The following is an 11,728-nucleotide window of genomic DNA, read 5'->3' as shown; positions in this document are numbered from 1 at the left end:
CATATTTTGAGAAATATATATCTAGATTTACATTCTCCTATTACATTCTTAAATTTCTTATAACTTTTGAAGTTTATAATATTAGATTTTAAAGTTTGCTTCATTATTGTTATTATTTCACCTTGCCTTTGTTAAATATAGTTTGAGTATTGTGTTTGAAGTTTTAACATAATTCATTTTCATACACCGTTATTATCTCTTATTAAGTTTCTAATCTTTATTATTAATATTTGTAATTCTTAATTACTTTTACAACAAAAATTTGTAAGATTAATGTAAGATTGTCTGTTAGATTATCTGTAAGATTTATCATTTACATATTTTGAGAAATATATATCTAGATTTACATTCTCCTATTACATTCTTTACTTTTTTAGTAATCTGTTTATTACATGTTTCCTCAAAAGTTACACATTGTCTAATGCCTCCAAAGAAAAGAACCTGCAGTGAGTCATCACAGAAAAAAGAAGAAAGACTTAGAAAAGACAGACTGAGGAGAGCGGCTGCTAAAGCCTTGGAAACTGATCAGCAAATGAATGAACGCTTAGCAATGGCTAGAGAACAGAGAGCATCACAGACTGAAGAACAACGCACACGAAGACGAGCGTATGATCGAGATCGAATTGAAACTGTAAGATCTTTGGAGACCGACGAACAACATGCAAAAAGACAAGCCTGTGATCGAGAGAGGATTGCAACTGGAAGATCGTTGGAGACTGACGAACAACATGCACAAAGACAAGCGTGTGATCGAGAGAATTGCTACTGTAAGATCTTTGGAGACTGACGAACAACGTGCACAAAGACAAGTGTGTAATCGAGAGAGAATTGCAACTGTAAGATCTTTGGAGACTGATGAACAACGTGCACCAAGACAAGCGTGTAATTGAGGGCGGATTGAAACTGTAGGATCTTTAGAGACTGACGAGCAACGGGCTCAAAGACAAGTGCGTGATCGAGAGAGGATTGCTGCAAGAAGATGCACATCTTGGAAAGAAAAATTTAATGCAGCATTTTTGTATGACTGCTCTTTTAATTGTGAGAGTGATTCTTTTTGTTCAATAAAAAATATGAATAAAATTTGTCACCATTGTTAAGCAGTCAAGTGGAAGGACGAAGCTCCAGGCATGTGTTGCGCTAATGGAAAAGTCAAAATACCAGTCATTACTGCACCCCTGAACCATTGCAAAGTTTAATGATTGGAGATCATTAATATTCTCGCCATTTTCTATCTAACATTCACAAATATAACAATTGTTTTCAGATGACATCTTTTGGAGCTTCAAGAAAAATTTGCGAGCAAGGTTTTATGCCCACTTTCAAAGTACAAGGGCAGATCTATCATTTGCATGGATCGCTTTTGCCAGCTTAAAACGAAAACAACATGTTTTTGCAAATTTTCTTCAGGGGCAATTCTGATGACAAAGTAAATCAAAGATGTGAAAATGTCTCAGGTGTCAGGCGTAACATCGTCCAAGATTTGCAAGACTTTTTTCACCGCTACAACAACTATGTTCAGGAATTTAAAACATCCATAGAAAATCTAACAGATGACAGTTTGAAAATTTTAATTTGTGGAGATAGGCGGCCAGTTGGAAAACATGAACAAAGATATAATGCACCCGAATTAGACAAACCTGCGATTGTTATTGTAGGACAGGACTTTGATAAGAGAGATATCGTGTTGCACAAGCAACAATCAGGACTTGCAAGAGTTTCTGAAACGCATATATCCTGTACCCAGTCATATACTGGCAAGGACAAGATGGATATTATCTTACAATTAGGCAGGTGGACCCAAACACAGGTAATGAAGCACAAAAGAACACAGTATCTGCCAAGGATTTTTATGCTTTTAGGATAATGATATGAAACACAGGATCAAACCACTTACTCAGATGCAGACACCTGCTCGATCAATTTCTGAGAGACATGTACGCAAAAATTGAAAGTGGAAGATTGGCTTATATTAGACATAACTAAAGAAGACTTAGAGCTGACAGTTACATTCACCTAAGAGATGCTATGCTGAATGATGATGCACAGAACATCGGCCAATTAGTCATTCTTCCTTCTTCCTTTACTCTCTTTACTTCATTCTTCATTTACTTCCTTCTTTCTTCCTTCTTCCTAGCCCTCGACACATGCATGAATATTTCCAAGATGCTATGACCTATGTCAGACAACATGGAAGGCCAGATTTATTTATAACATTAACGTGCAATCCAAAATGGACGGATATCAAAGAAGCTCTCCTAGATGGGCAAGCAGCTCATGACAGACATGACATTGTAGCTAGAGTGTTTGGGCTAAAAGTGAAACTACTGCTCAACTTGATAACCAAGGGAAAAAATTTTGGCGATGCTCAATGTTTCCTTTATTCAATTGAATGGCAAAAACGAGGTCTGCCTCATTGTCATCTTCTTCTATGGCTGGTAGAAAAAATACGCCCATTTCAAGTCGACCCAATAATATCTGCAGAAATTCCAGATAACAAGGAGAACCCAACTCTGTACAGCATCGTTACCAAGCAAATGATACATGGACCATGTGGCAACCTCAATCGCTTTTCTCTCTGTATGAAAGACAAAAATGCACCAAACAATACCCGCGAGCACTAATTCATGACACTCTGACTGCTGATGATGGGTATCCGCAGTATAGAAGACGAATGCCAGGGATGGGACGTCATTTTGCAATAATTCAACGTGGTGGTACAGAAATGGAAATTGACAACAGATGGATTGTGCCATACTGCCCGCTTCTATCGAAGATTTTCAACACCCATCTCAATGTGGAACATTGTCATTTGATTAAATCCATAAAATACATTTGCAAATACATTCACAAAGGTAGTGATCAAGCAGCTTTTGTTATAGAAAATAACAGGGATGTAGTTACCACTTTTCAAACTGGTAGATATATTTCTAGCAATGAGGCTGTTTGGAGGATTTTAGGTTTGCCAGTTCATCAGAGACATCATGCAGTAACACACCTTAGTGTACGTCTGGAAAATGGACAGCGAGTATACTTCAATGAGGAGAACATCAAACAACGTGCACAGGAACCACCAAGGACTACTTTAACAGAATTTTTGTAAGCTGCCAAAACGATGAGTTTGCTCAAACTCTACTATATCATCAAATGCCTACTTAATACACATAGACAACACAGAAAAAGTGGCAATCTAGAAAACAAGGAAAAGTTGTTGAAACTGGCCTCACATACGTGCATCAGATGGGCTGGGAAGAGTATATACCGTTCATCCAACAAACAGAGAATGTTTTCTCTTGCGCATTTTACTACACAAAGTTACAGGACCTACATGTACATGTATTTCGTTTCAACAGCTTCGAACTGTCGACGAAATTGTTTGCTCAACATTTAAGGAGGCATGTCTCAAACAAGGATTACTAGAAGATGACAGACAGTGGCACAAAACTCTTCAGGAAGCTTCAGTTTCAGATTCACCTTCTTGGTTGCGTAATATGTTTGCCGTTATTCTTATTAGCTTCAATCCGTCTGATCCTAAACAAATATGGCTAGATCATAGAGAAAGCATGAGTGATGATGTACGCAGACAATTGAATCAACTTCAACCGCAAATCTCTTTAGATTTCACAGGTGAAATTTTCAACAAAGCTTTTATTTAATTACAAGACAAAGTCATTAACATTTTTGGTAAGAGACTAGAGCAACTCGGATTCACATCGCCATGCAGAGATTTAGACCTGCTTCCACAGACATATTTGCTACGACAAACACACTATGACATTGCAAAGTTAGATAGATTTGTTAGCAGCACCGAACCAAACCTCACATTTGATCAGCATTTAGTTTATGAAAAAATTTTAAATGCTGTGGATGATGAGCGTGAATCGATTTTTTTTCTTGGACGCTCCCGGTGGAACTGGTAAAACTTTCTTGCTCAATCTTTTGCTTGCTAAAATCAGATCTAACCGACAAGTCGTACTGGCAGTCGCATATTCAGGTATAGCCGCTACGTTGCTGGAAGGTGGAAGAACATCTCATTCCATGTTTAAACTACCATTAGATATAGGACTCCTGGAGACTCCTGTTTGCAACATTCGTAAATGTACCAGATTGGCTCACTTGTTACAGACCACAAAAATAATTGTTTGGGATGAATGCACAATGGCACATAAAGCAACATTGGAAGCTCTGGATCGCACGCCTAAAGACCTTTATAACAGTGACAAACTTATGGGCGGTGTATGTGTATTTCTTGCAGGCGATTTTGGTTCAATTCTACCGGTCATACCTAGAAGAACTCCAGCTGATGAACTCAAAGCTTGCTTAAAGGATTCTTATATATGGCACTGTGTAGAAGTTTGTAAACTAACGACAAATATGAGAGTGCATATGGGAGGGGATGACGCTTTGGGGGAGTTTTCTGCACAACTTTTAAATATTGGTGAAGGAAAGCTACCAGCTAACAATGGGCTAATCTCTCTACCTGATAATTGCCGATTTATTGTAGACACAGAAGACAATTTACTACAAAAAGTGTACCCAAATATTCACGAAAACTATCTTCAGCACCAATGGCTGAAAAAAAGGGTAATTCTTGCACCTAAAGATGACACTGTTGACCACATCAATCAACTACTTCTTTAAAAAATTCCTTGAACTGCGACTTCATTCCTCAGCATAGACTGTGTTGTTGAAGAGAATGACTCTGTCAATTATCTTACAGAATTCTTGAACTCCTTACAGCCTGCCAGTATGCCTCCTCATAATCTTCAACTATGCGTTGGTGCCCCAGTTATGCTTCTTCGAAATTTTGATTTACCTAGACTTTGTAATGGTACAAGATTGATCATCGAAAATCTATCTCGAAATCTTATTTGTGCTACTGTGCTTACCGGAGCTGCGATGGGTGAAAAGGTTTTTATCCCTAGAATACCACTAATTCCGACAATTGTGCAATTTCATATTAAACGTATTAAGTTTCCTGTTAGACTGTCATTTGCTTTGACTATCAACAAATTCCAAGGTCAAACACTAAAAACTGTCAGCATTCACCTACTTACACCATGCTTTTCTCATGGACAGTTGTATGTTGCGGTATCCCGAGTAGGCAGTAAAAATTGTCTATACATTCTCTCGCCATTCGGTCAGACAAAGAACATTGTTTACCCTCAAGCGCTTCAGTGATACACTAGCATTATGGTCGGCAAAATTTCAAATATATCTTCCTCAGCAACAGCAACTTTCCATTGTTAGTATTCATGATATTTTGGTTTTTCATTTTGTATATCATATTTCTATCAATTCATATTTTTTGCAATCATTGTGGTAGAAGAATTTTTTGCATTTGTTGTCTTTGTTTGTATGAATATTTTAAAAACTTTTTAATGTTTTTTAACTTTTTGTTTTAACATAATTTAACTCTAATTTTATCACTTATCTGTTTGCGAACATTTTTTTATTATAACGGATAGAAAAACAAATAAAACAAAGTCCTAATTTAAAGGGAAAAGGTAATAGTGAAGGGAAAATATTAATACAACAATAGAACACTATGAGCAAGATTGACTCAGAAGGATGTTAGATAAAAAGTCAAATATGCAAAAAGTGATTTCTAATCACTGAGACAACATCTAGGTAGCATATATGTGCTGCATATGAAGATTCATAAAGCTACCATAAAAATGTATACATTTTTGGAGGTTTATATGCCTACTGGGGAACCCGCCACCTTAAAAAATGGGTAATGCGCTGTTTGTCTACCTCCTGGGTGGAGTGGAAATGACTTATGTCCAAAAATATTAAAAAAATTTTGTTTCTCGAGCAACGCCGGGTAGTACAGCTAGTATATATATATATATATATATATATATATATATATATATATATATATATATATATATATATATTTATATATATAAATAAATATATAAGATATCCAGCAGGCATAATAAAGTGGACTGAGAAAGCCATCAAAGAAACAGATATAGCAACTCGTAAACTGCTGACCATGCATGGAGCACTCCACCCAAAATCTGATACTACTAGATTGTATCTTGATAAGAAAGATGGCGGTAGGGGACTCAAAAGTGTACAGCAGACAGTGAAAGAGGAGGAGCAAAGCATCAAAGCATTTGCAGCCTCCATGGCCATCTCAGATAAGTTGCTAGCTGAATTGTTGAATATGTACTAGTTTTTGACTTTGACCACCGTCATTATCTTGTATTTGTATATAGCTGTTGTCATACTCTTTGTTCATATTGACTCACTCACCTGTTATGTAATTGTTATGTAATAATCCTTTTACTCTCTTGTCTCACTTATGTAGTAAGTCAGTTGCTGTTTGGCTTTCAAATATACAAGAACAACAGGTTATGGGCCCAGACAGGCAAACAAGGAAGCTGTACATGAGTTTGATACCAGAAAAAGGGTGATCGGCTATTATACTGACTGACCAACGACTGGTGAACCAGGAGTTAAACAATTGATACCATGAACAGTGAAACAAGCACTACCAAACCAGAACATAGATTCTACCTCTCATTCTACAATGGATAGTGATAAATGGACAATAGATAAGTTGGACAGTCAGAACTATCAGACATGGAAGTTCCAGATGAAACACATTTTGCTGCTAAAGGATCTATACGATATTGTGGATGGTACTGAGAAAGCACCAGAAGGTTCAGCTGATCAAGCGCTGAAAACTGCTTTTAAATCCAGGTATCGTAAGGCTTTCTCAGTAATTGCTCTATCTGTTAGTACTGAATTTCTCTACTTAATAACAGATACAGAAGCACCTGATGTAGCATGGAAGCGGCTGCAAAACCATTTTGAACGTAAAAATGACAATGGCTGTGTAGGCAATGAATTTACATTTATCACTCATCATAGCAATACATTTTCATTGCACTGTAGCTCATCCTGGCTAATTGACTCGGGAGCATCGTGTTATATGACACCTAACAGGGAAAGTTTTAATAGCTACAAGAAGCTAGAACAAATAGCAATGGTCAGCCTAGGTGATGGTCGAACGGTTGAAGTTGTGGGAGTTAGTGTTGTAAAAGTGATGCTAAAGCTCAATCGTAGAGTTCAATGTGCATCTGCATTTTACAATGTACTTCATGTCCCTCAGCTAACAAGCAGTTTATTTTCAGTTTGAGCTGCCACTCAGAAAGGCTACATTGTTCAGTTCGGCCATACTCAATGTTGGATTAAGGATGCTAGTGGTCGAGTTAGGGCCATGGGATCACTAGCTAATAAGCTGTTCAGTCTAGACTGTGTACAAACTGAAACTCAATATGCAAACACTGCTAGCGCAGAGATTTGGCATCAACGTCTAGTACATGTGAATAACACTACTCTGAAAAAACTGAATAAAGGAAATATAGTCTGTGCTACAAGCTTACATGCAATAGACATTTCTTTTTGTGAAGGCTGTGCTGAAGGAAAGATGACTCGTAAACCCTTCAAACCTGTGGGAGATATCAAGGCTACCCAGAAGCTGGAACTAGTGCATTCTGATGTTTGTGCAATGGAAACAGAATCAATTGGAGGTAGCAAATACTTTGTTACCTTTATAGACGATTTTTCTAGATGCTGTGCTGTGTATTTTCTTAGAAACAAATCTGAGGTACCTGAGAAGTTTAAGGAGCTTGAAGCACATGCAACCAACCAATCTGGAAAAACCATTAAAACACTGAGATCAGATAGAGGTGGTGAATACTTGTCTCAAGAATTTACCAACTACTTGAAATCTAAAGGTATTCATCATGAACTCACATCAGCTTACTCACCGGAACAAAATGGTGTTGCTGAGCGAATGAATAGAACTCTGTGTGAAGCAGCACATTCAATGTTGTGCCATGCCAAATTGTCAAAGCAATACTGGCCATTTCTACTGCTGCCTACGTTAGAAATCGGCTTCCTACTTCCTCACACAAGAATGATCTCACACCGTATGAGAAGTGGTATGAACGCAAACCCAACATAGACAATCTAAGGGTGTTTGAATGTATTGCTTATGCTCATGTTCTAGATCAACTACGACAGAAACTTGACAAGAAGTGCCAGAAGCTAAGGTTTATAGGATACAGCAAACAGTCAAAGGCATACCGCCTGCTTGATGAATCGACTGGTAAAGTCACTACTAGGCGAGACGTGGTATTTGATGAAACAAACTTTACAAATACCGTTAAACCATCATGTGACTAATATACAAAGCAGAAATATATTCTGGTTGAACATTCAGTAAATGAACAGACAACTCCAAACCTATCTGGACAATGCACTGGTGAAGGGCAACAGCGACGCATGTCTGCTCGCGAACGTAGACCTCCGGTTCGCTATGGAATTGATGAGTATGTAAGCCAGGCTCAACACGTCGCTCATCAAGCTGGTCACATAATTGAACCAGAGACATTCTCAGAGGCAAAACAAAGCTCTCAACATAAGGAATGGATAGAAGCTGCTAGGTGTGAGTATCAGCCACTGATAGGTACTAATACCTGGAATCTTACAGAGTTACCTCAAGGACGTAGTGCTGTTGGATGCAAGTGGGTGTTTAAAGCTAAACATAGAGGTGACGGAACTGTAGAGCGATTCAAAGGTCGTCTAGTGGCTAAGGGTTATTCACAGCAGCATAGAATAGACTATCATGAGACATTCTCACCTGTTGTTGGTTTTGCAACAATTTGTACGCTATTGGCATATGGCCTTAGTCTTAGTCGCAACATGTACATTCATCAAATGAATGTTGTAACTGCTTTTTGAATGGCAGACTTGATGAAGACATCTACATGTCTCAACCAGAAGGTTTTATTAAACCTGGATCTGAACATCTTGTGTGTAAACTCAACAAGTCTATTTATGGACTGAAGAAATCCCCTAGATGCTGGAATCTTGCTCTAGATAGTTTTCTGAAGTCTATAGATTTTTGTCAGTCCACTACTGACCCATGTGTATATGTTAGAGATAGCAATTCAGGCATCAAAACTATAATGGCTGTATACGTTGACGATCTCATTATAATGAGTGATGGCGATGCATCATTAATGCAAGTGAAGCATGCGCTCTCAAATCAGTTTAAAATGAAAGACTTAGGACCACTGCACTATTGCTTGAGGGTTAATATTGATCAACACGAATCTTCAATATCTCTAGATCAACAGTTCTATCTCCAGCAAGTCATAAATCGCTTTGGTATGCAAGACTCAAACTCGGCATCCACACCTGCAGACATAAATGTTAAACTCATAAAATATGATAGAATCAGTAAGCCTGTAGATTCAAAAAAGTATCAAGCAATGGTTGGTTCAATTTTATATGCTTCAATTGCAACACGTCCAGATATAGCACAAGCAGTAAGTGAAGTGTCAAAGTACAACTCATGTCCAACAGAAGCTCATCTTACTGCTGTAAAGCGAATCATACGCTATATCAAAGGAACACTGACAACTAAAATTTGCTACAACAAGTCAGATGAAGCTAAAGTCATCGGTTATTCTGATGCAAACTGGGCTGGAGACTTAGATAATCGATGTTCTACTTTAGGTAATGCGTTCAGGTGGAGCTGTAAGCTGGCAAAGCAAACGTCAAAATACTGTAGCCGTCTCAACGGCAGAAGCTGAATACGTCTCGTTATTTCATGCAACACAAGAAGCAATGTGGTTACATAAGTTACTCAATGACATTGATGGCAAGGATGTTCATATGCCTACAACATGCATGGTTGACAATCAAGCAGCAATCGCTATAGCTAAGAACACCGCAACAAAATCCCGAACGAAACATATTGACATCAAATATCACTTTCTGAGAGAAGCTGTTGCAAATGGACACATTCTTATTAAATACTGTCCATCCGCTGATATGACTGCCAATATCTTAACTAAACTCCTATGCAGAGGCCGTTTTGTAGTACATTGGCAGCACATGGGGCTAACAGATTAATAAGTGTGCATGTCAAAACTATGTGGGAGTGTTGAATATGTACTAGTTTTTGACTTTGACCACCGTCATTATCTTGTATTTGTATATAGCTGTTGTCATACTCTTTGTTCATATTGACTTACTCACCTGTTATGTAATTGTTATGTAATAATCATTTTACTCTCTTGTCTCACTTATGTAGTAATTCAGTTGCTGTTTAGCTTTCAAATATACAAGAATAACATGAATTTCAATCGGCTGCTCTTACAACGGACCTACGCCCTGATGATGAGGAAATTGACTGGCACACGAAACCTCTTCATGGTGCTTACCACCAACAAATATCTAAGGTTGGCGATCTTCACCAGACATACATGTATATGTGGCTGAACAAAGGAAACCTAACGGCCAATACAGAGTCTCTAATCATGGCAGCCCAGGAGCAAGTGCTCCCAACAAGGCAACTCCAAACGAAAATCTATCACACTAGAGATGATCCTAGATGCAGACTGTGCAAATATGCACCTGAGACCATCCAACACATCATCAGTGGATGCAGGCAGCTAGCAGGGAACGCATACACTGAGCCGCATAATCATGTCGCAGGTATTGTGTATAGAAGTCTATGTGATGAGTATGGCCTTAATGAACCACAACACTGGTGGGAAGCTCCTGGTAAGGTGAATGAAAATGACCGCGCTAAGATCCTCTGGGACTTCTACATCCGGACTGACAAGCATGTCCTAGCAAACCAACCAGATATAGTGGTGGTAGACAAGGAGAACAAGAGGGCTACTATAATAGATATAGCAGTACCCAATGACTACAATGTAGCCAGCAAAGAAAAAGAAAAGGTAGAGAAATGTCTCCTTCTTAGAGAAGAGATTGAAAAATGCTGGAATGTAAGAACAACTGTAATACCAGTAGTCATTGGGGCACTGGGCGCAATAACACCGACGCATAATATGTGGCTTGCCCAAATACCAACAACAATCAACTCAGGTGAGTTGCAGAAAAGTGTGCTATTGGGAACAGCTAAGATCTTGAGGCGAGTGCTCAAACTCCCAGGTCTCTGGTAGGAGACCCGAGTTAGAGCAGAACTTACCACCCATATGGGGTATCCGGGGTGAGGAAACAATATATATATATATATATGTATATATATATATATAATTGTTTCCTCACCCCGGATACCCCGTATGGGTGGTAATTTCTGCTCTAACTCGGGTTTCCTACCAGAGACCAGAGAGTTCGAGCACTCGCCTCAAGATTTTAGCTGTTCCTAATAGCGCACTTTTCTGCAACTGAAAATATTGTAAAGATGTTTAAAAAATTAAGATTAATCAAAGACCGGTCTCTCTTGTAAACGTTAGCAGAATTTAAGAATAAAATAAGTTGAAAATAAAATCTATAAGAACACATAAAACTGACTGATAAAAAAATAGAAATAAAACTGACTGAGCGCACAAATAACGACCTGTTTAGTCGCTGTTGTTGCCTAAGTTCTCAAGTTCTACTATAGTTTACTGCAAAGACTGGTTGCTGGTTAAACGTTGTAAGCTTATTTTTTCTAGATAAATATTTGCGCGAAATTCGTTATGATTACTAATGGAGCGGCCAACATAACATCGCAACTAAGCCACATAGACGGAAGAAAACAACTTCTTATAAGTGCAGCTGATGCATCAGGTGCAGTACATCTTGTGACAAGCTGTTGTGTTACTCGCCCGCTTGATGGGGGAACAACTCTGCAAAAACAACAGTTTGTCAAGACAGGCTAGTTTTTGGTCTACGCACAGTACTTTCA

At 38.3% G+C, this 11,728-nt stretch overlaps 2 protein-coding genes across 2 annotated transcripts; both read left to right on the top strand.

The window, feature by feature from the left end:
• Positions 1 to 2,168: 2,168 nt before the first annotated feature.
• On the top strand, positions 2,169 to 2,621 carry LOC137396707 (uncharacterized). Its single transcript, XM_068083021.1, has one exon. The coding sequence runs from the start codon at positions 2,169 to 2,171 to the stop codon at positions 2,619 to 2,621; it is 453 nt and encodes a 150-aa protein (XP_067939122.1).
• A 1,246-nt stretch (positions 2,622 to 3,867) lies between these two features.
• LOC137396704 (ATP-dependent DNA helicase pif1-like) lies at positions 3,868 to 4,638 on the top strand. Its single transcript, XM_068083019.1, has one exon. The coding sequence runs from the start codon at positions 3,868 to 3,870 to the stop codon at positions 4,636 to 4,638; it is 771 nt and encodes a 256-aa protein (XP_067939120.1).
• Positions 4,639 to 11,728: the final 7,090 nt, after the last annotated feature.

This window comes from Watersipora subatra, chromosome 5 (assembly GCF_963576615.1).
Source record: "Watersipora subatra chromosome 5, tzWatSuba1.1, whole genome shotgun sequence".
Lineage (NCBI taxonomy): Eukaryota > Metazoa > Bryozoa > Gymnolaemata > Cheilostomatida > Watersiporidae > Watersipora > Watersipora subatra.
This window is presented reverse-complemented; position numbering and strand designations above follow the sequence as displayed.

Excerpts from the sequence above, each read along its gene's own strand:
- LOC137396707 (XM_068083021.1), top strand. The coding sequence starts at position 2,169 with ATGACCTATGTCAGACAACATGGAAGGCCAGATTTATTTATAACATTA.
- LOC137396704 (XM_068083019.1), top strand. The coding sequence starts at position 3,868 with ATGAGCGTGAATCGATTTTTTTTCTTGGACGCTCCCGGTGGAACTGGT.